Consider the following 26,634-nt stretch of genomic DNA (forward strand, 5'->3'; position numbering starts at 1 on the left):
TCCGGCGGTTTGCTGCCTTCTGTATCGGACTGTTCCTTTCTGTTTCCAGATATTCCAGTCTCTGTATTTCCCATCTCCTTTTATCTGTGAGTTTCATTAATCTGCTCAGCTTTGTGAACATTAGTGAAGGGAAACTCACTAAAGTGGACTCCAGAAGCCAGAGGGGGATACGGATGGGGAGCCCCCTCCAAGTCAGCCTCTAGCCTCCGGAGGGAGTCATCACCTCCGCACCCAGCAGAGAAAGGTGGCCACTGTCTCTGAGAAATCCACCACCCCTGCAACTCAGCTGCTAGAGACCTCATCACCCTGCACCCCTGCTGGTCTCCAGTGGACTTTCCTTCAGAACAGCCCCCCCAAATCCCTCCTTGTTTGCTATGAAAGAAGGCTCCTCCCCTTTGTGGGATCGCCTCCAGTTCTGCTGCAGCTTAGCTGTCCTGAGTGGCCATCCTCTGAATACACCCATTTTGCTGGTAAAGTTAACTGCTTGGCGGTTAATGGCTGAAATTCCGGTGTCTTACTCTTCATCTATGTGTAATATGGTGTTTCTTTATCCATCACGTTTCTACACTCAACTGTCAGATTTCTCACTCCTAAGGAGTTCTCTTCGGATTTTTTTTTTCTTTCCGTGAAATCCCCCTAATATTTCTAAAAAATATTAAAGTTTATTTTGAGAGAGAGAGAGAGAGAGAGAGAGAGCGCGCACGTACAAGGGGGTAGGGGAAGATAGAGGGAGAGACAGAATCCCAAGCAGGCTCCACGCCATCAGTGCAGAGCCGGATGTGGGGCTTGAACTCAGGGAGCGTGAGATCATGACCTGAGCTGAAACCAAGAGTCAGACGCTTAAGCAACCAAGCCACCCAGGTGTCCCTTTTGTGTATTGTAAATTTTAATATTTTAGCAGGAATTTATGAGGTAATAACTGGAAAGGTTCTATGAATTCTGAGTTTTAAGTGTTTATTTTAGGTAAATTAAATTATTGAAAAACTTTTACTAAATATTCAAATTTCCTTCTATTTCAGAATTTTAAAAACATCATAATAAGTGAATGGTGATGATCTATGGCTATTACCGTTCATTCTCGAATTACAGCGATAGACATCTTTGCGTAAGATTGAACCATTCTTACATTTCTGGGGAAAACTGTACTTGCGCGGAACCTATCGCTACTTCATTCACTTGGGTTTAGCAGCTAATGGTATTTTTGGTTCACCATTTGTTGGCCTCCAACTTTCTTGGACCATTTTTGTCTCGTGGTCCTATCCATCCCGTAAAGGGAATGAGCTGGTAGGCGCTATCTAAGTGCTTGGGACAGAATGACATTTGAGACAGACGGACATGCTTGTTCGAAGAGCAGAGGCCTCAGAGGGCCTGTGGGTTCAGGGATGTGCCACCAGCTCCGTGGGCATCAGGGGAGGCGGCCCCGGCCGTGTCCGCAGCGCAAGATCTGGACTCCACACTCCCCAGCTCCTCCCGTGAGCCTCTGTGTGACCCGTGGCGTCCGGCCACCGGAGGACGGGGACTGGCAGCTTGTGGCGCTTCAGAGACTCGTTCCCCTCGGAAGAGCACTGCCTAGACTCCACGGGGACCCTCGACGTCGCCTTCGTGTGTGTTTGCAGGGCCTACGCACGGGCGCTGGATTTTCCACGCAGGCGCATCTGGGCGTGTATACATTTGCCAGCGAGACAGCGGGGGCATTGACGCACCGGCCCCCAGGCGCAGGCGCACTCAGCGGGGGGACCTGCGGGCCCAGGGGCTCTCCGCAGAGCGCGCCTCCCTGTGACCACACAGTCTGGGCCGCGGACCTCTGCACGCCCTTCACGTGAACAAGAAACGACACCCGTCCCCCTCGTTGCAGCCACCGTGCTTGGGGGCTCCGTGTCGCCTACACCACACGCGTTCTGGGGCCCGGCGGCCCCCCGCAGCAGAGCCATTTGGTGACCACCCGTCCCCTCCCCGTGAGGTGAGCCCTCACCTCTTGCCAGTGCCCGTGGCCCCCTTCCCCTCGTGCTCCGCCTCCGATCACGGCCAATACACGGCTCTGCGCCTGCACGCGGTCGCCACCGCCTGGCCCTGGGCCGGTCACTTTGCTCCGCCCTCCTCATTTAGCCGGCGGGTGTCCACGGGACATTACTCAGCCGCTCTCCCGAGACCACCCGCACTTCGCTCGGCCCGAGGCCTGGGGGATTAGCTCCCACCCACGTGTCACCCGGCCACCCGCGCGCGGCCCTCCCTCCTCTAGGGGGAGGGCTCCCGGGGAAACCCACCAGCAGGCGCTTCCGGGTCTCAGCCACCACCCCGCCTGTTCCCGCCTCTTCAGGCCTCCCATCCGGGGCTCCGACGCCCTCGTGTTTACCTTCTGACCCTGGCACCTGTGTTGACCCTGGATCTCTTTTTCTGAGCAACCTGTGCATCGCCTCCCTTCCGCACTCTCCCAGACGACAATCTACCACACTGGGGACAATATACCTCAACTCACCGTCCCCCCTCCTCCTCCCTCCTCCCCTGTCCCCTCCTCTTCCTCTCCACTCCTCCCCCTCTCCCTCCTCCCCCTCCCCATCCTCTCCCCCTTCCTCCTCCCCCTCCCCCTCCTCCCCCTCCTCCCCCCCCCTCCTCCCTCTCCTCCCCCTCCTCCAAGAGCTTCATGCTTCGCCCACCAGCACCATCAGGTCAGTGAAAGCTGTCCCCATCGGCTCACCAAACCCCTGCCAGTTCCAGCTGTAGGGCTTCTCCAGACGCCCACTTCTGGGCTCCCTGCCGTCTTACACAGCGTGTTCCTGGCCTGTCTTTGAAGACACTCCACCATCAGGTGGCCGGGCCAAGTCCTGCGTGGGGGTGACGTCCCGCCTCTCTTGCTCTTTGTGGGGAGGCGCCCACTCTTGCCTGCCCTTACAGAACAGGGGCCCCCCAGCTCCAGTCCCAGGCTGTGAGTTCGGGCAGCTGGGGAACGCTGTTCCTGGGGACGAGCGTGAGCGGCAGGACGCGAGCACACAGCCTGTGCCGGGGAAAGGGACCTGCACACGGTAGGAGGTGACAGACGCTGTTTGAAATCCTCTCCACTCCTGGAGTTGCGGGTCAACCCTCGGGGGGCCGCCCTCTGCACCGGCCTCCAGGATGCATTTAGGCCTCTGCCATGGAGGGTTCAGACGTGACAGAGACGGGCCTCGTCCGTGCCTCAGGGATGGCCCAGAAACCATCCATGCCCTGCCCCATGCTGCCCCCTTCTGGGGCCACGGAGACTCTTTCTGGAAGGTTCCCAGGGTGCCACGCCCCTGGGCCAGCCGTGTCCCTGGGTCAGCCCTGTTAGAGCAGGTGGGGAGGGGGCGAGGAGAGGAAGGTGAAGGAGGGAGGTGCTCAGTGCAGCCGCCACAGGGAGTCAACCCGGGGGCAGGAGAAGAAAGCCCTTGTCTTCTACAGACGGGGAGTGTGACCCTCACACCTCTTTGGCGGCTGCAGCTCAGCTGAGAAATGAAAAGCGGACCCTGCTCCCGTCTCCCTGGCGGAGGCTCACGTGTTGGTCGAAGGCACGTGGGCGAACCTGTGAGCCCAGGCACCTGTGCCAGTCGCTGGGCGAAGTCCGAGTTCATCCACAGGATCCCTGATGTGGGAGGAGCTGAGCCAGAGCAGCCATGGTGCCGCCCCCGTCAGAGGAGGGCCGTCCCTGGGACCACGTCCCCGCACCCCGTGCCCTGCCCAGGAGCCCTTCCCTGCTGGCGTCTCCCGCCCACTGCATCCTGTCTTCCCACCGACCCCGATCCTGCAAAGGCCGGGAGCCTCCGAGCGCTTCCCTTGGCGGGTGACACTCAGGCCCCACGGCAGTGCTGAAACCCTCCGAGACGGACAGAAGGAGAGAGCGTCGGCCACGAACAGTTACAAGGCTTGCGTTCAGAGACGAACACTAGTACTCGAGATTCCCCACCCCCCCCCCACCCGCCCCCAGGGCCGGACTTGCTCCAAAGGGAGCTGCGGGCTGGGCCGACTGGATCTGGTCCCCCCCACCTGTTCTCCGGCCCCTCGAGAGGCAGACCACGCGTTAACCAGCGGAAAACAGGTTTAATGCTGAGGTTGCCAGCACCTGCGGCGAGCCCGGGTCATCGGTGCCGCGCTCCCAAGGCACCGCCCGAGGCCCCTCACACAGAGGACAGAGTCAGGAAGGCGGCCAGCCAGGCCCCGCTGCTCCTCAAGCGGCTCGCTCGTCCGCCTTCTCTGAATTCCGGCTCGCGGATATTCGGCTCCTGCGTATTGCACAAGAACTCCGAACAGCAGTGCGCGTACAGGAAGGGCATGGGCTCGACGAGGACAAAGGACTTGAGTCCCGGAGCAAACGGAGCACTTACTGGACAATACCTGGAGCACTGCTTCGAAACATAGAAGAAACGCGGATAGATTCCTGACAGGAAGTGAAGAAGAGAAAGGCACCACGTGAGCTGAGAGCAGCGACACCAAAGCGCTTGGGGCCTGTGCCCGTCCCATCCCGACCTTCCGGTGCCCCCGCTCAGAGGCCACGGTTGAAGAGGCCCCTCGTCTACGGGGCGGTCGGGAGCCACCGCCCAGGACGGGGTCCGGCCTCTGTGTTCACGGCTGCTTCTGGGGGCGGGGGTGGCTTGCGTGCGGTGTGACCACGAGATGCGCCCCGCCCCGCCCCTCCCCGGCTGGCCTGTCCACGTGCACGGGGAGCCCGGGTCTGGGGCTCTCCGTCCGGGGACGTACAGGCTCCCAGGCCTCACCGCTCACCACCAGGTCGCTCTGGACTTTGTAACCACGGGACAGGCAGGGGAGCGAGGGGCTCTTGCCCATCCTGGCCACTGCCCGGGGCTCGGCGCCGGCCTCTCCTTGGGCCGGCGCTGTCACCGCGAGCCTGCTGTACACGGCCCGGCTCCGCCCCGGCCGCGGGGTCACGCTGCTGGCTTCGCCTCATCTGTGGTTCACGGTGACAATCGCTTTTCCCTACGCGGTGATGACGTTCACGCGGGGCTGGCGCGAGTCCCAAGCACCCCGTCGGCACCCCGCGTGTTTCCGGGAACGCGGACCCGCCGGAAGGGGCTGACCCTCTGCCTCCGAGCGCTGGGCGCTGCTGGGCCTCCGCACTCCCCTTCGGGGGCTTCATGCGGCCTGGAGCTCCCGGGTGACATACGGGAGACAGAGAGGTGGTCTCCACCCGTCCTAAAGCACACAACACTCCTTCCAGAACATAGCGTAAGCCCCGCCCCTCATCACGTACCCCTCTTGTAACAGCACTTCCCGGTGGGCGGTTGAAATGAAGGCTTTCGTCGTTCATTTAAAATGAATACACACAACCCCTACGCTTTTCTTCCCGCACCCCAATATTCCATCGCGTCCGGTCCTGGCGCCCCGCCCCCCGCCGGCACTGCTCTCACGCAAGCTGGCCTGTCACCTGCCTGTGTTCTGACGTCTCAGGACTTTCCTCCGTTTCTCTTGAACGAACGTGATCACATTACTTACTCTCTGTTGAGAAAACCCAGACAGACCCCAAGTGCTGAAAGGATTTACCGACTTTCCTGTGAACCCGGGATGGACGGAGATACTCACTCACGGCGACGGAAGTACAAAAGTGAAAATCCCTAGGACAGTTTGATGGATTTGTGCAACCGAAACTATTCTCTATCTCGCAGACGTGACACTTCAGGGTTGCAGCTGAAAGGGGAAGAAAACCAGAGTGAAATACTACCGCTCTCCAGGCCGATCGATCGGGTGAGCACCGCCCCTTCCCCCATCTCTCCCTCCTCCAGGGAGCACAAAACCACGGGTCCCAGTCCTTGTATTCTCCCCTGGGCTACCCTCACCCTACCTCTCAACACACGCACCCACACACACATACACACACGCACACACGGCCCCTCAAGTTCAATGGCTCAAGAGATTTGCAATCCGCCTTCCAGGGCCCTTCCCACTCACCTTCCCCACTCCACCCTCCCCCGCCCCAGGCCCTGCATCCCCTCCCCTGGGTGTGGCCCGCTGCCTGGTCCGCATTAGGGCAGGACTCGCTTCCCGGGGACAAGCGGGTCACCCTTCTGCGGCTGCTCCAGTTCTCTGACACAGCCCTGGATGGTCCTGTGAGGGCCGGGCCACGCGAGGCGCCCAGCCTGATGTCTCCCAGGAAGCCAGGGACACTGAGGGGACAGCGCGGTGCTGGGGAATAAGCCAGGATCCCGGCCACTCCTGCCGGCCCTCGGCAGGGGCGCCCCAAATCGAGAGGCTCCCCCATCGGGTGTCCAAATCCACAGGCTGCCCTCCTGACGCTCTCTCGCTCCCTGACCCCTGTGCCTGTCTCCGCCCTGGGGCCCCCGCGGGGTCCAGACACGGGTGGCCACCCCGTGTCTGCAGAGGCATTCTGGCCCGCTTCCTTCTCCCAGCCCAGGGGGTCGAGGGGCCCAGACTTACCTTGTTTTCCAGGCACGGTGACGTTTGTCTCCACCCGCGGCAGGTCCGTGACCAGGAGCGAAGCAAAGAGAATCCTCGTTTCCGTGGTGCCTGGCCCTGGACACGGGGAGTGAGGCCACGCGGTCAGCTCTGTGGCTCCACTTCAGACCTGGCCGCCTGGGAGGCCACCCCGTGGGCCCAGGGAAGGCAGGGCGCTCCCTTGAAGAGTGTGGACGGCTACTGGCCATTCCCTAGTCCTGTGACCCAGTTTGGGCCCAAGCATACACGCCCACCAGATCCCAGTTCTGGCACCGTCACCCTTTGCTCCCACCCCAGCCCCCCAGGACGGTCTCCTGAACCCACCCTGCGCGGGCCCCACCCCACCCTTGACAGCAAAACATGCCAGGGGTGGCCCTCTAGGCCTTCCCAGCAGATGAGAAGGAAGTGCAGCCATGGACGCTCACTCAGGGACTGGTGTGTTTGGCTTAAACGCCCTCCGAGACGCTCTCTGCACGACGATTATTAGGTATGTCGATCATTATACACGCAGCTGGTCGTGTCTTTCAGTGACGCGTACACGCTTCTTCTTAAGGTTTCTCTCGGTAGCCCCATGTTGTATGTTTGTTTGAGTTTTACCTTAATACTTACATCTCTCTCTTTTCTTTAACGTTTATTTCTCTTTGATGGAGAGAGAGCGAGACAGGGCACGAGCGGGGAAGAGCAGAGAGAGGGGGAGACGCAGATTCCGAAGCAGGCTCCAGGCTCCGGGCTGTCAGCACAGAGTCTGACGTGGGGCCCGAACTCTCAGACCTGAGATCACGACCCGAGCCGAAGTCGGATGCTTAACCCGCTGAGCCACCCAGGCGCCCCTATACTTACATCTCTTGAAACAACTCTCTTTCTCCTGTTTTGTCGTGTAATATGTGCTCCCCGGGGTGTCACTTTTCAACGGCACCCCACCCTTCCCACCATCACCCTGGGTCACAACGGACCGCTTCCGAAGCAGTGAGCCCGCGCTCCTGTCCTTCCCTTCGTGGCCCGGTTTCAGTTGCATCATTTCTGCCTCATCAGATCAGACAGAGGAAAGCAGAAGTAGTCAGTCCTACAGATAAAGAACCATCATTCCCCGAAGCAAACACCGGCCACACCGAAAATCAACAACACGTCTTGCGCCCGTCAGAGAACTGAGGTCACAGAACTGGCGCTCCCAAGTCTGGCGAGCCGGGTATGCCCCGCGAGGCAACCCTAAATAGACTCACCCGGAGCAGAAGCTGCGGGAACCGCGGGCCGGTGGGAGCACTTCACTGTGATTTTGACAGAGGGCTGGAGGCTGAGTGCCGGAGCAGGAAGAGCCGTCCCGGGGCTGGGGGGGGGGGGTCTCCCGAGCGCACAAGAGTCTCCATCCAGCCCCCAGCACTTCGTCTCCGAGCCCTTTCTTTCTTTGAGTGGGTGACAGCCGACAGTGCCTCACAACACGCCCTCCCTCCAAGGAGCAACGCGTGAGGAAGATTCGAGGCTAAAGCGGGAGACGAAAACAAGGACACTCAAGAGTGTACGACCTAAGGCGACGACAGCTACAGCAAACTGTGCACAGAGTCCAGGCCCCGGGGCCGTAACGTGAGTGCTCGCTCTCAGGGCCTGCTTCCCACGCTTCCTCTCAACCCACGATACACGACCAACCGGCAGCCGCACACACAAGGCATGCCCGGAGCCAAGACAAACCGTCCGCAGAGGAAAAGCCAGCACGAGGATGTGACACAGGTGACGGACGCGTCACCATCGTCAGAGAGGGGATGTGAAATGACTAGGACCAGGACACTAAGAGCGCCGGTGGAGAAGGCAGACCACACGTGAGAACAGATACGCAACGGGAGCTTAGGAAGGAAAACTCTGAGAGTCACATGGGAATGCTAGGAAGCAAAACCACGTTTTGTTTTTTTTTTAATTTTTTTTTTGTTTATTTATTTTTGAGACAGAGAGAGACAGAGCATGAACGGGGGAGGGTCAGAGAGAGGGAGACACAGAATCCAAAACAGGCTCCAGGCTCTGAGCTGTCAGCCTGACACACAGAGCCCAACGTGGGGCTCCAGCTCAAAAACCACGTCTTTTTTGATGAAAATGAGGAATGTGTCGGGTGGGTCACCACTGCTCTCGACACAGCCGCAGAGAGACTCCGCGAACTTGAAGACGGGTCGGTAGAAATCTCCTTGCCCGAAACGCCAAGACAAACACAACAAGAAAACGGAACAGGATGTCCAAGAACCGTGGGACGAGCTTCTTTTCGGTAACGCCCAGCTCCCCGAAAGACCAAAAGGAGGAGGAGGGATGGCACGGAAGCATCCCTGAAACCATACTGGCTAAGGGCTTTCCAGCGGTCCTGACAGACATCGCTGTGGAGACTCGGGCAGCTTGGAGAACAGGACGGGCACGACCCCCGAAACAAACAAATACACACACACAAAACCACCTCTACCGAGGCGTGTTCGAAGCACGGAAAATCACAGAGAAAGCTTTCCGGAACCCGGAGGAAGAAACAACGCACGTGATGTGCCAAGAAACAAGAAGAGGGCTTTCCGTGCACTTCACATCGAACCACCCAAGCGAAAGAGCGTAAAAACCATTTCAGGTGTCGGAAGACGACGTCTGCCAACCTCGAACCCGGTGGCTGGAGGAGCTCCCCTTCGAAGCACAGCAGACTGTAGTTTTGTAACGCCCATGACACCCGCCACACAGTGTGGTCTCTGTCGACTTCATCTCTCTTCCGGCGTTGAGTCCACGATAAAATACAGCAATACGTTTGGAGTGGAAATCCCATCACGTTTCAAACATCGCAGTAAATAAAAACTCAAACACATGCTAAAAAAAAAAAACCAACAAAAAACTGCGAGGAAGCTCTCTTGACACATTTATCTGCGATTTCTGTGCGTCCACACCTTTTCCGCCACATGCACTGAGCACAGAGACTCGGTGCACATCAGCAGAGCGCAAGGCAGCTCCCGGAGGGTCAGCGTCCAGCAGCCCCCGGCACAGGCCCCCCCCCCCTCCCCACCTGCACCTCCCCTCCGGGCTCCTCTCCCCACGGGCACCTCCCCTGCACCTCCCCTCCGGGCTCCTCTCCCCACGGGCACCTCCCCTGCACCTCCCCTCCTGACTCCTCTCCCCACCCGCACCTCCCCTGCACCTCCCCTTCTGACTCCTCTCCCCACCCGCACCTCCCCTGCACCTCCCCTTCTGACTCCTCTCCCCACCCGCACCTCCCCTGCACCTCCCCTCCTGACTCCTCTCCCCACCCGCACCTCCCCTGCACCTCCCCTCCTGGCTCCTCTACCCACCTAAGCCTCCTCTGCACCTCCCCTCCTGGCGCCTCTCCCCACCCACACCTCCCCTGCCTCTCCCCTCCAGGCTCCACTCCCCACCCACTCCTACCCTGCACCTCTCCTCCTGACTCCTCTCCCCACCCACACCTCCCCTGCATCTCCCCTCTTGGCTCCTCTCCCCACCCGCACCTCCCCTGCACCTCCCCTCCTGACTCCTCTACCCACCTAAGCCTCCTCTGCGCCTCTCCCCACCCACACCTCCCCTGCACCTCCCCTCCGGGCTCCTCTCCCCACCCGCTCCTCCCCTGCACCTCCCCTCCTGGCTCCTCTCCCCACCCGCACCTCCCCTGCACCTCCCCTCCTGGCTCCTCTCCCCACCCGCACCTCCCCTGCACCTCCCCTCCTGGCTCCTCTCCCCACCCGCACCTCCCCTGCACCTCCCCTCCTGGCTCCTCTCCCCACCCGCACCTCCCCTGCACCTCCCCTCCTGGCTCCTCTCCCCACCCGCACCTCCCCTGCACCTCCCCTCCTGACTCCTCTACCCACCTAAGCCTCCTCTGCACCTCCCCTCCTGGCGCCTCTCCCCACCCGCACCTCCCCTGCACCTCCCCTCCTGGCTCCTCTCCCCACCCGCACCTCCCCTGCACCTCCCCTCCTGGCTCCTCTCCCCACCCGCACTTCCCCTGCACCTCCCCTCCTGGCGCCTCTCCCCACCCGCACCTCCCCTGCCTCTCCCCTCCAGGCTCCTCTCCCCACGGGCACCTCCCTGCCCAGCAGGTCCCAGGCTCCCCCACCGGGCACTGCCAGCATCAGTCAGGACTTTCCACGCACCACTCAGGCCTCCTCTTGCAGGAAGTCATCTGGGGCTGCCTCCACCCGGAGCTCAGCGGAGTTGCCCTGGTCGAACCCCCTCCACCCCCCATCCCCCCACCCCCGCAGGACAATGCTTGTCCTGATGTACTCGCTGACCCCGACCTCAAGAGCAGCTTGGGAAAAGTGCTGGGACATTATCCACGCAGACGTTTCCTGCTCCTACAGGTGATGGGCAAACGTGCCCCTCCGCCACCCCCCCACCCCCGGCGGCCCCGAACGCAGACCCTGGCCCTCTCCTCCAGGATGGCCCCCCAGCAACCTGGCAGGGCCCGCTCCAGCCGGAGGGTCTGGCGGGGAGGCGGGGAGATTTCCGTCCCTGGAACTGGCGGGACCCAGCCAGGGACCTTTCCAGAGCACAGCGGCACCAGCAGGGAGGCCCGGAAGGACAGGCAGGAAAAGGTCGCCTTGCGCAGTAAGAAGCCTCTTCCAACCGGGACCCGCCCCCGTCGGTCCCCGCGGAAAAGACACGCGAGGGACAGCCACGCGAGGGACGAGTGACAAAACCAAGCCCGACGGGACCGGCCCCGGCGCCGGGAAGGAAGCGCACGCTCTGCAGGCGGAGGTCAGAGAAGGTTCCAGGAGGCTGAGGATCGCAGTCAAGGCCCCGCTTTTCCTTCTCGAAACTAAACACACGACATCAAACTGGGCCCCGCACAAAGGGCCTGGAAGAAGAAAGCGCAGAAACTGCGGGGAGAAGAGGTCCAGGCGGTGCGGGCCGGGCGGGGCGGGGACTCCAGGGGCCCAGGGACCCCGGGCAGCGGCAGTGGCAGTGGCAGTGGCAGCGCCGGTTGTGCCTGTGGGACTGAGGGGCGCCGGCAGGACCCCGCCCCTCGCGCCCCCCGCCGTTGCAAGCACCCCGCACGCCAGCCCTGGGCCACGCCCCGCACCTCCTGGACCCTATATCGACGCCCTTCCCCTCACCCTTCACCCTACTGAGACTAGCCAGGCCTTCTGGAACCTTCCAGCCCCTCCCCCCCCCAGGCGTCCAACCTTCTGCCAATTAACTTCCACGCTGCCCGCCTGTGAGGTGAGCCCCGAACCTTCTGGAACCTCTGGCGCCGCCGGACTCTCTGAGAGTGGGGCCTTCAGGGCTCGTGGAACCTTGTGGAACCCGAGTGTGCGCGTGCGCATGCGTGGGCGCGGGGCCTGCCGGGAGTCCCGCGCGCAGCGACGGAGACCCCTCCTTTGCGGACGCGCCCCGGCTGTGGGAAGCGCGGCTGCGGCCCGGAGAGTCTTCGCGCTCACCCTGCTGAGCCCGCCGGTTGGAGGCCTTGCCCGCCCAGGGTTCCAGAAGGTTCTCTGCGGTCGCCGTGGGGACGCGTGGGGACGGAGGGCGCAGGGAGCCTGCGGGGCGGCGTTCGAAAGGGCGGTGGGGGGCGGGGGGCACCGTGGGCGCCTGTCCCCGGCGCTCAGCGGGGGGCTGCTGGGCTGCCCGGGTCCTCGCGGGGTGGGGACACGGCGGGTGAGGCGGCAACGCCCACACGGGCGCCACCCCAAGCCCCAGTCCGGCGCTCCCCCAGACCGGCGTCCCCCCTCGGGCAGGTGCTCCCCCAGAGAGGTGCTACCTCAGGCAGGTGCTCCCCCAGAGAGGTGTCCCCCCCAGGCACGTGCTCCCCAGACAGGAGACCCCCGTCAGGCAGGTGCTCCCCCAGAGAGGTGTCCCCCCCCAGGTGGGTGCTCCCCAGACCGGCGTCCCCCCTCAGGCAGGTGCTCCCCCAGAGAGGTGTCCCCCCCCAGATGGGTGCTCCCCAGACCGGCGTCCCCCCTCAGGCAGGTGCTCCCCCAGAGAGGTGTTCCCCCCAGGCACGTGCTCCCCAGACAGGAGACCCCGTCAGGCAGGTGCTCCCCCAGAGAGGTGTCCACCCCCCAGATGGGCGCTCCCCAGACCGGCGTCCCCCCTCGGGCAGGTGCTCCCCCAGAGAGGTGCTACCTCAGGCAGGTGCTCCCCCAGAGAGGTGTCCCCCCCCCCCAGGCGGGTGCTCCCCAGACCGGCGTCCCCACTCAGACCGTTGGCTCCTCCCCCCTCGGGCGGCCACTCTCCCCTTATAAGCGGCCAACCCCCTCAGACAGGAAACACCCTCCCCTCCGGTAGGTGCTCCCACAGAAGGTGTCCCCTTCGGGCAGGTGCTCCCGCCCAGGTGTGGGGGGGGGGCGGGAAGCAGTTTTCCCTCAGGATCCCGGGCTCGCAGACTTGGGGGTGCAGATGGGCCCCCACGGGAACACTGTGCGGAAGCGGGCACTGCCTGGGGGGATCCTGGGGCATGGGCCAGGGTCAGGGCTCAGGTGTGGGCCCCCCCCCCCGGCCCCTCCCCCGCCCGCGCTCCAGGGCCACCCGATTCCGCGGGAGGGGTGGGGGGCAGTGGAACGTTCTGGCGCACACTGTGGCCACTGCGCAAGTCAGGCTGCCGGCCTCCAAGGGAGCCGGGTGGTCACCGCGTGCTGCCCCGCATTTGTCCATCGCCTGTAGGAGCGGGAAACGCCTGCGTGGACAGTGTCCCAGCACTTTTCCCCAGCTGCTCCTGAGGTCGGGGTCAGCGAGTACATCCGGACAAGCATTGTTGGGGGGGGGGCATGGGGACCTCGGCTGAGCTCCCAGTGGAGGCAGCCCCAGGTGACTTCCTGCAAGAGGAGGCCTGAGGGGTGTGTGGAAAGGCCTGCCTGCTGCCTGTAGAGCCCGGTGCAGCGGGCAGAGCCCTGCCTGCTGAGCAGCGAGGTGCAGGTGGGGAGAGGAGACAACAGGGGAGGTGCAGGGGAGGTGCAGGTGGGGAGAGGAGACAACAGGGGAGGTGCAGGGGAGGTGCGGGTGGGGAGAGGAGCCAAGAGGGGAGGTGCAGGGGAGGTGCGGGTGGGGAGAGGAGCCAGGAGGGGAGGTGCAGGGGAGGTGCGGGTGGGGGGAGGAGCCAAGAGGGGAGGTGCAGGGGAGGTGCGGGTGGGGGGAGGAGCCAAGAGGGGAGGTGCAGGGGAGGTGCAGGTGGGGAGAGGGACCGTGAGGGGAGGTGTAGGGGAGGTGTAGGTGAGGTGCAGGGGAGGTGCGGGTGGGGAGAAGAGCCAGGAGGGGAGGTGCAGGGGAGGTGTGGGTGGGGGGAGGAGCCAGGAGGGGAGGTGCAGGGGAGGTGTGGGTGGGGGGAGGAGCCAGGAAGGGAGGGGAGAGGAAGTGCGGGAGGGGAGAGGAGCTGGGAGGGGCTGGTGGACGATGGGGGACCCCAAAGCCTCTCTCCGGGATCCCCGCACCCTGCTCACGTGGGTCCTGCAGACATGCATCCTGTGAGGTGGCCTCTGTGACATGCAGGCTGCTGACGTGTGTCCCGGTCTCTTCACCTATAGGTTCAAGTTCCTGCAGGAGATGATGCTCCTCTGGGCCTTTCTCCTTGTCATCTGGTTGCCTCCGGTCACCCTGGCTAAAGCTTGTTAAGTATCAATTCCTCTCACTGTCTTCCCAGTGATGAGACTTTACTGTTATCCAGGGTCAGAGAAAGGGTCTGGGTGGGATTCCGTCACCTTAGGCAGCCGGGACCCCCGATGTCGGTGCAGTTGGTGGGCACAGGGTGGGTTTGGAAGGGTCCCCGAGCTAGGTGAGGGTCGGGAGGGTGTTTCTAGCTCGGCCCTCCCTCACCTGGGAAGGGCAGCGTTGGAGACTCCAGGGAAGTCTGGGAGGGCGCTGGCCTTTTCTGACTGCCAGGCTCTCTTGGGCACAGGGGCCGTCATCTGCGGGGCAGAGGGTCCCCTCAGCCGGCTCCCTGGCGGTGCTCGCCGGCGTCTGTCTCTGGGAACAGGAACAACTCCCGCATGGACCCGGTCTCTGCCCGGAAGCTACCCTGGCCAGAGTGGAGCCCGTCGAGGGCGGGGCAGTGGAGGCCTCCAGAAGTCCTTCAAGGCAGGGGGAGGGCACAGCCAGCGGGTAACGGTGGACGGTGCCGTCGCACTGGAGCCAGATGCTGCTTACTGTTTCCTCAGGGACCTATAATCTGAAATGCTACGATTGTTGGACCATCAACAACTTCTTTTGTACAAGTATGACATTGTGTCCAACAGACCTCAGGCGCTGTATGACCATCTCTGTTCGTAAGTACCTGTTTGTCTTCCTTGGACGTTGTGAATTAGGCACCCCACCTGAGCACTTTCAGGGAGCTGTCTGATCTGCTCTGTCTTGGACCCAGCCCCGTGGCCCTTGGCCTGCTCTGTCCCCATCCTGAGAGCCCACCCCAGCCTCTAGGCTCAGCCCCAGGAGAGGCCGGCGTGCACCATCCTGGAGAGCCAGGCACCCCGCAAGGTGGGGCTGTCAGGGTCCACGTGCACCGTGGGGGGTTGCCAGACCCTAGGCCTCCGCTCCGTGTCAGTCCTTGGTGGCGGTGCTGGCGCCCCCGAGTCGCCCGGGCGGTCCCTCGTTGCCCATTTGATTCAGGCTGGTGGGGGGAGGGCTTCCAGCTAAGCAGGCCCGAAAAGCGGGCATCCTGCGGACTTCTCAGGACAAGGACTACTGCACACGGAGGGCAAGGCCAAGTGTGGGCTCAGGGCTAGCGTGACTTTTCAGGGTGCTCTTGGCTCTTACTCAGAGGCTTTTCTCAGAGGTGCCCTGAGAAAGGCGTCCCGCTCGCCAGGGCCCTAAGCTGAAGCACAGGGTCGGCCAGAGGCCAGTGACCATTCGATGAGCCTGGGAGGCTGCAGCCAGTGCAGGGCCTGGCAGGGAGGCAGTGGCCCCGTGTGGGGCCCTGCCGGGGGCCTGTCCTCTGGCCCCTGGCCTTCCCCAGTGTCTCTTTGCACCTTAACGTGCCATTCTGTGTTCCAAGCTCCCCGCAACACGGTCTTCTTTCGGCCTCCTCTCGGTGGTACCAGCTGGCCTACCCTGTGGGCATCTGGGCTTTGGAACTCAGGAAGGAGCTGGAATCTGTCCCGGGTTCCTGCAGCGGGCACCTGTTGTGTGCAGGTCTCGGCCTATCGATGTGCAACGATATGGCGGGACTGGCCCTCGTGGTTCTTGTGATGACTGAGGACGCCCTCGGCGCGGCCGTCAGGAGCTGGGAACCCACAGGGCTGTGGCTCACGAGTCCTGGAGCTTCCAAGGCACACGGCCAAGTCGTGGTGGGACGAGAGATGCACGGGCTGGGAGTGTGCCTTTTCTGGGCTCAAGGGGGGCATCTGGGGTTTCCCGGGCCCGTCTTCATTGGTGAGTTTACAACAGGAGGGCAGGACTCTAAAGCGCGAGAAGAAGAGAAACCAGCGACCCGTGGTCAGCTCTGGAGCCCCAGCAAGAGCCCTGGGACGAAGGAGCCTCGGGCGGTAGCGGTGCGGGGATGCGGGCTCTGTATCTAGTCCAGCGGCTGGTGGTGTTTCCCCCAGAGAGCCGTCCTTGAGGTGGGTGCCTTGGCAGTCAAAGCTCCTCAGGCACTTGCACCATAGGAGGAACAGAAGCCGCCATCAGAGCTCCGCTGCTGCCCCTCTGGGAGGCCCCGGTGGGTGGCGGGTTGCCGCACTGGGACGGCTGCTTCTGAAGGGGGCGTTGGGCTCTGTTTCCCAGCCTCTCTCCCCGTGTGGCTCTGGGCTATACTTGGCCCTGGGAGAGCCCGCGTGAGGTCTGCAGGGCTGAGGTGAAGCAGACGGTTGGTCTCGAAGGTCGTGATGGTTCTGCGGTGATGGACGCCAGGGGACCCCATCCAGCGTCTCCACACTTCATCCTGTTTCACGTCCATCCCATCAGCCCCGTTGCCCACGAGCAGTTCCTAAGAAGGTAGCAGTTGCGTGGCCGCTGGCCTGCACAGGCGACAGGTGTGTGGGTGAACACCTCAGACATCTTCACGAGAGTCTCCTGTGCGTGGGCCGAGACGGGGGTCGGGGGCAGAGAAGTATGGCGTCCATATTTTCCTGCCAACTGGGCTCGTCCCCCTGGCCCCGCCCCGCCTCAGCGTCAAACGGACCTGGTTTTGGACTGTCCCTCTGATCGCCAGCCAGCACCGATAAGCAGATAAGCCTCTAAGAGATGGTCGACATCTTTGGTCGTTAGGGAAATTAGAATTGAAAACACGATTAGGTATGTCTGATCAGAGCGACCGAAGTCAAAAACAGTGGCCACGCCAAAGGCTGGCTAGGACGGTAAAGAAACCAGATTTTCGTATGCGGCCAGTGACAGTTAAAAATGGGACCACAAATTATGGCCAACGCGGTCCGGTTTCTTAAAAGCACAACATGCAGCTACCGTCGATCCCCAAATTGCACTTCTGGGGGTTTTCCCGGAGGAGTTGAAACTTTGCCTGTGGGAAACCATGCATGGGTGTTTGTCGTGGAGTCATTTGTAGCACCTCGATCCCTGAAGCAACCCAGACATCCTGGAGCACCTGAACGGGAAAGACACCGTGGTGAGTCTGCCGTGGGCGTTACTCGGCAGTAAAGCAGGGCAGCTACTGCTCCGTTATCCTGAATGAGTGTCCTGGGAAACACGGGGAACGAGAAAGGGCCAGCTCCAGAGGTAACTGTCCATGTTTCCTCTTATAAAATGTTCTAGAAGTGACCAACTTCTAGAAGCAGACCCCGGAATCGTTTTGTGGGAGTCAATGGCCGGGCATTTGGGTGTCAAAGAGGTGGGTGTGTCTATATGAGGGATGACTGTGGTGTAAGCCTGGTGTTCACCGTTACCGCTTTGAGAGCCGGTGCCCTAGTTGCACTGCTGCATTGCTGTCTGGCCACGCAGTACCAGTGGAAGTGACTGAGTCCAGGTGCACGGGAGCTTTTGTATTTCCTGCAAAGGTTTTGAAGATACAATTATCGGAAGTAAGACACTGAACTTCAGAAACAATTTAAGATCTAATGGATAGTTAATGACATTAATGTTAAAATGGCTACAAGTAGGAGCCCATGACTTTCAAACAAACAAAATTAATATGTTTTGCTTCATAGAGGCACGCTTTGAAATGAGAACATAAAAACTCTGAGAATAAAATACAGAACATGGTATATAATGTAAATACTGCCCCCAAGCTCTTAGGCACACACTGAGGCAAAGCTAAGGCGAACTCAAGGGCGTTGCTTGTGTGAAGAGCAGAACAGCACTGGATGGAGATGAAAGGGTGAGACAACCGGGAAGACACCAGCATCGAAGTGCACACACGCCCGATGATACAGTAGGAAGGGCCCCACCGAAAAATGGCCCCAGAGCTTAGGAAATGTAGGTAGGGGCACAGTCATTAACATACCTCTGCCAATGGCTGCCAGGTAGCTAGAGCAAGGACCCCAAATTTACCAGAGCCATACAGCTGGGGTAGACCAAGTCTTTCTCTAAAGGAGCAGAAGAAACTCCACTTAGCTTAGTAAGCCACCTAGACTTGTGGCAAGTGCCCTGCACTGCCTGTGAGGGGGTAGGAGAAGCCACGGAGTGTTGGTAAACAGAGTGATCGTTCCTATGTCCCAACAGATCTTTACCCATAGACACAGCTGGTGGACTGGGACTGCCCCGTGGGCTCTTGTTTGTCAACCTCTGCTACAGAAGGTCTGAAGGACACTGGTTACGAAGGAGGAATCCTCATGATGTGTGACAGCAGAGCCACCGTGACCCAATACACATTTTTTTACAAGGTCGCTAATGATATTTGCAATACTGAGTTCATGCCAGGACCCAATGCAAGCATCTACACGTGTCAAAGGAAGGCATTTCTGCAGAGTTCCTTCTCTGTTACGGTGGACTTAAACTAGAAATCGTGACTCCAAAGAGAACTGGGAAAACCTCCACTCCTTATAATCACACAGAGCAGTTCTGAATAACCAAAGACCCAAAGAGAAGCCACATGGAAGTTAGGAAAGAAGAAGGACTCCATGATTCTAAAGCTAGGACGTGGGGAAAATGAGTGGAGTGCAGCGAAAGCAGAGTCGAGAGTGCAAATAGACACTCTCGGCCTCTCGTAGAAGAGAGAACGCGTGCAAAGGCCCCAAGCTTCCACTCAAGAAGACAGAAGAATAGGAAATCCACCCAAAGAAATGAGGTAGGGAATGTCAGGAAGACAGCAGAAATCCTCGTAATGGGAAGACAAAAACCCAGAAAGAATCCCCACAAAGCCAACAGTTGGTTCTTTGGAGGGATTCGTAGTATGGGTAAAATGGGTAGGGGAGCTCAAAGGCAGAAACGTAAAATTCACACTTTCGTTATCAGAAATGCAAAGGGGGGCATCCATCAGAGGCCACTTTTTTCTTTCCCTTGTAAAGAAAACAAGAGGCCACTATGATAGCCTTCCTGTGACACATTGGAGAGTCGTGATGAAATGAATCACACCTTGAAAAACACAGTTGAATTGGCTCTGACCCACAATGAGATTGTAAAGCTGAAGTGCTCTGAATCCTTTCTGGAAAACCTAGAAATGGAAAACCTGGAGAACCTGGAAATCCTTTCTGGAAAACCAACTAGAGATAGCGTCTCTGGCAAAGTCCACTAGCTTCGTAGGAGAAATCACCCTACCTTACACAAACCCTTCCAGATAATAAAGGAGGAGGATTGCTCCCCAACACATTCATGATGACAGTCTGACTCCAACACAAAGCCTAGGAAGGACGTTGGAAGGATGGAAACCACAGACGAACCTCTCCTGTGACTAGAGCTGCAGCGGTACTAGCCAGATCCGAACCAATAGAATCCTACTGTGGAGAAGCTATACCACACCCAAAGGAATGTTGTATCCTGCATGGCATCCTGGAACAGGAAAAGAACATTAAGGGGAAAAGAATGAAATCTGAATAAAGTGTGGGAAAATGTGCGATAGGATGGCAAATGATGAGAGACAAGAGGGGCCTGGGTGTAGGTGTTTAGAACACACACACACACACACACACTGCAGTGTGGCTTACAATTGAAACCCACTAGTTCAGTTCACCATCTTAGCAAAGAAAATGGGAAACATCACAGCCACAGATGCTGAAAACTGATGAAATCCAGTATCCTTTCCAAATTAAACAAAAAAACTGAGGAAATGGAAGACGAGAGGACATTTTCTGTCCCAAGGAAAATACTGGAACACTTTTCCCTTGAGGTGAAAGTGGGGTCAGAGGCCTCTTGTCACGACCTCCACTTCCATGAAGCAGAATTATGGGTGGCACAGGAATTAATAGGTCACGGGAAGAAATGATACACACAGTGGCTGGGAAATAGGAAGCAAGCAGCTACTATTCACCAAAGATGATGAACTTTGGACATAAGCAGTGCCTTGGGCAATGGCCCGAAATACAAGGTCAGTACTCAAAAATCAAATTAAAAAAACCCATGGTGTATTTATACAACAACGGTGAACACGTGGAAAATGAAATGTGCAAAAACACACATAGCATTTGAAAACCACCACATACCTGGAAACAAACGCAAGCAGATTTCTGCAAGACTTCCATATCGAAGCTGTGAGCAGGTGAAATGGAAGGACTTAAACCAACGGGTGAGCCAGGCTTCTGGATGGAGCAACCCAGTAGAAGTAGGACAGCTGTTCTCCTCAAGTTCATCCTCAGATTCCATGAAATCCCAGTCAGAGGCTAGTGTGTGTGTGTTGGGGTGGGGGTGGGGGTGGGGGCAAGTTGATTCAAAATATTCAAATGTTTATGGAACTTTGGGGGCTAGGAATGTCCAAGGCAATCTCGTGGAAGAAGAGAGGAACAGAGAACCTGCACTCTTACACAATATTCTTTCGTCTCGTCAATGCACATGGTCTAGTGTTGGTGTTGGGATTGAAAAATAGACCGACAGTGGAGAAAAGAGGTCTCAGAAAAAGCCACGTGCTTTCTGACAACGTTGACCCAGAAGGTTGTGGGGAAAGACACTCATCGGCACTCACCAGTAGTGGGTGCAGGAAATCTTGTACACATGATTTACACAACAGAAGCACTTTCGGATGCTTTCTAGATCTCCATGTAAATAGTAAAAGAACAAAACGTGGGCTTTATTTTTTTGGAAGGGAAATGTAGAAGAATGTCTCCCTGGGATAATTAAGAATTTAAGACACCTGAACAATATAGTGCTGATCACAGATGAGGAAAAGCAGTAGTGGGATTACATAAAAATTCACAACTTCTGCCCCCGAGAGGATACTGAGAAGTGTAAAGATGCCCCAGATGAAGAGAAGGCCCTTTAAGACACTGTCTGCTCAAGGGCTTATATTCCGTATATGGAATGAACTTCTACGAATCACTACTTGAACAAGCAGACCATCCAATAGAAATTGGAGCCAAAGGCTTGAGGCTGTTTACCAAAAATGATATCCAAGTGGGTACTAAATATAAGAAAAGTCATCCAACGTGAACGTTTCTGGTGGAAATGAAACTCAGAACTATGGTATGGTAACACCAAAAGGAACGATTAAACATTCACAAACGGCTACCCGTGTGGTGGCAAGATGTTGAGGTGGACACGATCCTTTGGAGTATAAATAGGTTCACCCGCTCTGGAAACCTCTTCAGCAGCATCTGCCAAAGCCATATGTATGTATCTTAAGGACTCAGCATTTACCACCATGTCAAGAACTCACACACGCTCACCTCAAGACGAGGATGAGAATATTCACTGCAGCGCTCTTTGGGGGAGGTGACAGGCAGAAACAATGCTAACGCCCATCAGCAGTCAACCATGGAATGTTCATCAGTGGAAAAGTTTACAATGGGGAGAGTAAACCATACACAGCACTGGGCCACATCAGGGATAGCTTTCCAAACACAAAGCAGAGAAAAGAAGCCAGACCCCAAAACAGACAGTACAGGAGTTCATATTCACAAAGTGCAAAAACAGACAAAACTAACACATAGGCTTGGAAATCCAGACATTTCTTACCTTTAGCCTTGGCTGCTTTTAGTGCCTGATGGAGGAACAGAGGCGGGAATTCGGTAGTTTTTATCCAGTTCTGTTTCTGGAGCTCGTGCCGGTTCCATGGTTATGAGCACTTCCTGAAATCAAGTCAGCTGTCGGCTGGCTTATGAGTGTGCACTCTTGCGTAGAACGTTGGACTTCCAGAAACCCTTCATGTGGCAAATAGAGACAAGCAAGTGACGGGAGCTTAGCTGGGAGTTCCTTCCTTTGACCTCAGAGCCATGAGTGGAAACGTCAACGGTGGCAAGTTCCAGGGAGAAAGTATCGGGTAAACACTGGGGTCACAAGGGAGCAGAAGTGGTGAGTGAGCGCCGAAGAATTTAACTCAGGGACTCTCGAAGGAGGCCTCAGATGGCGCCTTGCTCACATGGCCAAGATACACATGCTTGTGCATCTTAAGGACTCAGCCTTGGTGGTTGGCCAAGGCTGTTGGGTGAGCCTACCAGTGAAGGTAATCACAGTAGTTGTGGGACCCTGCTTGCGGTGGAGCACCCTGTCCGTGCTGGGGCGCAGGTTGGCATTAAGGGTGCGTCGAGGTTTATATGTTGGGCCAGGAGCTGGGAACACCTGGCCGAGGGTCCCAGGCGGGAGCTCGTCCTAGAGGGGCCACACTGAGTCTCAGAAAATCAGGTGAGGGCCACATGGACTCCACTTCAGGGTCTGTGTGATCCTGTGAGACATGAGCGAAACATTTCTTTGGCCTCTGTTCTCTTTCTAGAGCCCTGAGATTCTTAGGACAAATAATGAACAGGACATTTCATCTGTGCAGCCATGTGCCAAGGCACCTTGATACTATTTAGAGACAGCCAGAGGCAGAGATGAGATGGCCGTGTAGACAGAAAACCATCTCCAGGAGAAGTTGTCCATGGAGGAAACAGACCCTCTGGTGGCCTTTCTTGAGCATTCTTTATCTGTGAAAATTCTAGAGAACGTAGTCACATCTGGGGATGTATAACACTAGTTACTGGGTGAACTGTGCTTTGTTGTTTGCGAGCAGAAAACCTGAAATCAATGATTTTCATCTCTACTTTTTAAGGTTTGAACAGTCGGGAGCTACTTGTTTACAAGAACTGTACGAGCAACTGCACGTTTGTGTATCCAAGCAAAGTGCCTGATGAAGCCCCAAGAGTCTTAAGAACTAACAGCTTCTATTTTGTCCGTTGTTGTGGTGCAATGACTTGCAATGAAGGAGGGCCCACTAATATGGAGAGGGAGATCACACAGGACCAGACTATTGAGGATGAGTTAGAAGGAACTGTATGCTTGGGGGAGTCAACACTTTCCCTGAGCATTGCCTCCATCCTGGTCAGCCATACACTGACATGAGAAGCCCTCTGGGAGGGTCTGATCTCTTCCCTCATTCCTCAGAGCAAGTTCACTCTCCTTTCGTCCCTTGTGAGCCAAGGATACTGACGCACAGGGCTCCAGCTGGACCAGTTACCCTTTCCCGGCTTATTTCAAGAGAGAAATAAAGAACATTATTGCTTGGGTACTGCTTACCTAGAGATTTGTTTGTGGTTTTAGCATTTGATCTGTTTCCTCCTCTTTAGACATCATCTTGCAAATAGACCAAAACATCTTGTTGCTTTAGCATGCAGAGATGGAGTATTTTTTTAAGTTTATTTTTCAGAGAGAGAGAAACAGAACGTGCACGGGAACATGAGCAGGAGAGGGGAAGAGAGAGAGGAGACAGAGCCCCATGCTGGGCTCAAACTCAGGAACCATGAGATCACGACCTGAGCCTAAGTCAGACAGGCAACCGCTCAACCAACTGAGCCACTCAGGTACCCCAAGAGACTAAGTATTTTAAATAAGGCAAACAGTTACAGGGGAGAGTGTATGAGTTCGCTCAAAGAGAGGTCCCAGCTATGCTCGGACCACAGGCACCCGAGGCCACCTGAGACTCTGTGCTTTAGTTCTAAGGCGGGGATGACGGAAGCCGAGAGGGAGCTGGGCAAGAGGTGGCACGTGGATATCACGGCCTGACGTTAGAGACTGTGCCCGGTGCCCGGTGTAGGCCAATCAGACAAGTTGTGCACGAGCCGCAGTCCTCCCTCAAAGTTGGGCCTATCCTCCCACCAGGGCTAGAAGGTCTCCCAGGTGCTGACATTTGAGCAGGGGGAGAGGCTGGGAGTCTGCCGGTGACCACCTTGAAATGGCATGGAGACTTCTGTGCTGAGGTTGTCATTCTTGCACGTGTGGTGGTTTCAGAAAAGAGGTGTGAGGGGTATAGAAAAGTGTCACCTTCTTAACCCTCGTCCTTAGTTCTCCTTTAAATCAAACCAGAGCTTCAATTAGACAAAACTACCATAACATAAAATCCAAGATTCCAGTGTTTTTACTAGATTCACAATATTGAGGTGTCACTACTATTTAATTACAGAACATTTTATACCCAAAAGAGAAACGGGCTTCCGCCAACAGCCAGGAAGCATAGGACCTTTCTTGCAAAGTAGGCAGTTATTTCTGCAGGAAAGTGAAAAAACATTTGCAAAGAAAGTGAGACTTCAGGTCAGCAGCGGTGAGGCGGTGCCACACGCACGGTCAGCCCGGTCCTCCCCCGGGGCAGCCACGAGAGCGTCCGACGCCAACCCTCCACTTCTGTGCCCCAGCGAGGGTGTGCAAACTCTGGCGAAATCATGAGGCTGATGCTCTGAAAGTCTCTCCCCTCCCAGCAACTATAAATAATCACAAACTCGTACAAGAAAACTTGCGTGTCTGGGCTGGCCAAAAAAAAAGAGAGGGCCCCCTCTAATTCCCTAAATGAGAAGAATCACAGACTAGGGAGCAGCCCGCACAGCAGCCCCGGGGACGGGCTTGGGTCCGGTTCTGTGAGGGAAAGGATGGGAGGCAGAGGCCCAGGCAGGATCAGAAGATGGGACCAGAAGCCCACGGGAAGGCAGGACTGCGGAGGACGGACGACGTGGTGCAGAAACTCTGTCCAGCAGCATCGGGAGAAGAGAAGGAAGCTGAGCTCCACGAGGCTGGGGCTGAGGAGGACGACGTTCCCGCCTGAGAACGCGGATCCTTCTCGCACCAGTGGAGCCTTCGGGGGCCCTCCCAGGCTGAGTAATTCACACAAACGTGGCCCTGGGCAAGGGACCGTGCTCGGGTAACAGGAAGAGGCCACCTAAAGGCTCAGGTGGAGCACAGCCTGGGCCCAGGCCCCACCTGCCGGGAGACCAGATGTCCCGGGACTGGACGTCAGGTTTTTGTTATTTTATTTCATTTTATTTCATTTGAATTTTACTTTATTTTTGAGGATTTTGCTAACGTTTATTTTTGAGAGAGAGAAAGAGAGAGAGGGAGGGAGGCAGACAGAGAGGGAGACAGAGAATCCAAAGCAGGCTGCACGCTGTCAGTGCAAAGCCCCGTGTGGGGCTCGAACCCACAAACCATGAGATCATGACCTGGGCTGAAGTCGGATGTACAACCGACTGAGCCACCCAGCCGCCCTCGGAGGTCACGGATTTTAAAGGCAAGGCTATTTGTGTATGGAAAGAATGACAAGGCATAAGATGATGATTCTTAAGCACGGTGTCCCCAGGTAAGAGGAAGGAGTTTTAGAAAGACCCGACGGACACCCACAGCCAAACCTCAGGAGATGGCACGCAGGTTACACGAAAAGGGACCCCCACGAAGCACTCCTACAGCACGGCTGGAGGAGCACAGAGAAGCAGGAAACGACCCGGAGACGCTTTCACTGCAGGATGTTTGCAAGACGTGTGACGCCACTCTCGATCCAAGGTCCTTCGAGGCGGAGGAGGCACCAAGGCCTCGAGAGGAGGGCCGGCGGCGGGGGTTCCGCTGGCATCTCTGCCAGGGACGAGCTGCGAGGCCGTGCGGCTGCACGAATTCTCTGAGCCTCAGCTTTGCCGCGGGCGACGCGGGGACAGTCCCGGTGCTCACCTGCCGGGGCTGCCATGAAGATCAGGAGAGCCTGTGCCCCGCTGCACAGAGGGACTCACACACACTGCCTCCAGGGGAGCAGTTTGGATTCCGGGCCTGCCCGCCAGCAGCCAGCAGGTGTCCCCACAGGGCAGGGCCTCAGGGAAGGAGACTTGGCAGTGGCAGGAGCCACGATCCCCCTGCTGAGCGCCTATTGAAGCAGCTGCCCTTTCCCAAGGCCGACCTGCCTCCCTGGGGCCTGTGAAAGGGGAATGGCTGCATAGAGTGCCCACGGGAAGACCTCACAGCTCGGCGGGAGAAGGGCTGGGCCGGCGCGGCAAGCCCAAGCTCCAGCTTGTGCCCGTGGGCCCCCAGGGTCCCCAGGGCCCTCTCTTCCTGCCTCCACGTGCCCTTCAGCTGTGCCTGGCTGGGGCACGGAGAAGACCTCCTCCCGGCAGCAGCCCTCCTGCACCGGGCCCAGCAAGGAGGGCGCACGCTCTTTCCTCCTCCAGGGAGTCCGCACAGGGAACACACGCCCGCGGGCCACTCGGCGGGCGCCCGGGGCTGGCCCAGGCACATGTGCGGCCCCTCCGTCATTGCTTTGCTGTGAGCTGAGTGCCCAGTTCTCCCCCGGTGAGGTGGGGGTGGGGAAGGAGGGGGAGCAGAGCCACCCCACCACTCACCCTTGCCTCCCGGCCCCTTTCCACGCCGGGGGTGTCACCTGGCCGCAGGCAGCCTGGGACAGGCTGCTCGCTCCTGCCATCTAGGAGATCCCAGCCACCTCACAGCTGTCCAAAACCCCTTCCTCCCATGAGGTCAGGGGTGGCCCTTGTCCTGAGGGCCACTGTGGGAGGCCAGCCGGGCACGGCACACAGACGGCTTCGTTAAAGGGAGCGTGTGGCTGTGCCTGGCTGAGGTGGCTTCTCTGTGGTCACCCTGCAGCCCGCCAGGGGAGATCACCATCCTCCCTGCTTTCAGAGGAGTCTCATGGGCCCAGATGTCCACCTCAGCTGCTCGGTGGCTACTGTAAGAAACAATACTCCTGACCTGCTTACCCAGGCCCTCGGCTGGGTGCTTCAGTCACAGTCCCAGAGCACTGGCAGGGCCGGGAGGAGCCCAAGTGGACTGAGCAGAGCAGGTAGGGGGACGACTCCTGGCCCAGCTTCAAGGTCTAGGCTGGCAAGACCAATGCAGACAAAGAGTCTGGCCTTTGGAGTGGCGGTGAGCAGGACAGGGGCGCCAACCTGTCTGTTCTGCGTGGGGGCGGGTTGAGTACAGAGGGGATATGAGATTGGACAGGCAGGTGGGGGTGGGGGCGGATCTGAAGCCCCTGGAGCTAGTGTTGGGGGCTACGGGGGC

At 58.2% G+C, this 26,634-nt stretch overlaps 2 protein-coding genes across 4 annotated transcripts; one reads left to right on the plus strand and one right to left on the minus strand.

The window, feature by feature from the left end:
- Positions 1-4,030: 4,030 nt before the first annotated feature.
- Positions 4,031-11,736, minus strand: LOC122234916 (lymphocyte antigen 6K-like). Of its 3 annotated transcripts, XR_006212896.1 has the most exons (5): positions 11,559-11,736; positions 6,400-6,495; positions 5,548-5,652; positions 4,732-5,463; positions 4,031-4,387 (listed from the first exon to the last, which is right to left on the minus strand). XR_006212896.1 is itself a non-coding variant. In XM_042973027.1 (4 exons), the coding sequence occupies exons 1-4, from the start codon at positions 11,697-11,699 to the stop codon at positions 4,128-4,130; spliced, it is 552 nt and encodes a 183-aa protein (XP_042828961.1). In that variant the 5' UTR covers positions 11,700-11,714; the 3' UTR covers positions 4,031-4,127. The 3 variants fall into 3 exon arrangements, 1 of the variants encoding a protein (XP_042828961.1); XR_006212895.1 differs by lacking the exon at positions 4,732-5,463 and having other exon boundaries at positions 11,559-11,708; XM_042973027.1 differs by lacking the exon at positions 4,732-5,463 and having other exon boundaries at positions 11,609-11,714.
- A 271-nt stretch (positions 11,737-12,007) lies between these two features.
- On the plus strand, positions 12,008-22,886 carry LOC122234917 (glycosyl-phosphatidylinositol-anchored molecule-like protein). Its single transcript, XM_042973028.1, has 6 exons — positions 12,008-12,030; positions 12,635-12,656; positions 13,036-13,092; positions 13,893-13,975; positions 14,523-14,630; positions 22,424-22,886. Exons 4-6 carry the CDS (start codon positions 13,912-13,914, stop codon positions 22,711-22,713), a joined length of 462 nt encoding a protein of 153 aa, XP_042828962.1. The 5' UTR covers positions 12,008-12,030; positions 12,635-12,656; positions 13,036-13,092; positions 13,893-13,911; the 3' UTR covers positions 22,714-22,886.
- Positions 22,887-26,634: the final 3,748 nt, after the last annotated feature.

Source organism: Panthera tigris, chromosome F2 (assembly GCF_018350195.1).
Source record: "Panthera tigris isolate Pti1 chromosome F2, P.tigris_Pti1_mat1.1, whole genome shotgun sequence".
Classification (NCBI taxonomy): domain Eukaryota; kingdom Metazoa; phylum Chordata; class Mammalia; order Carnivora; family Felidae; genus Panthera; species Panthera tigris.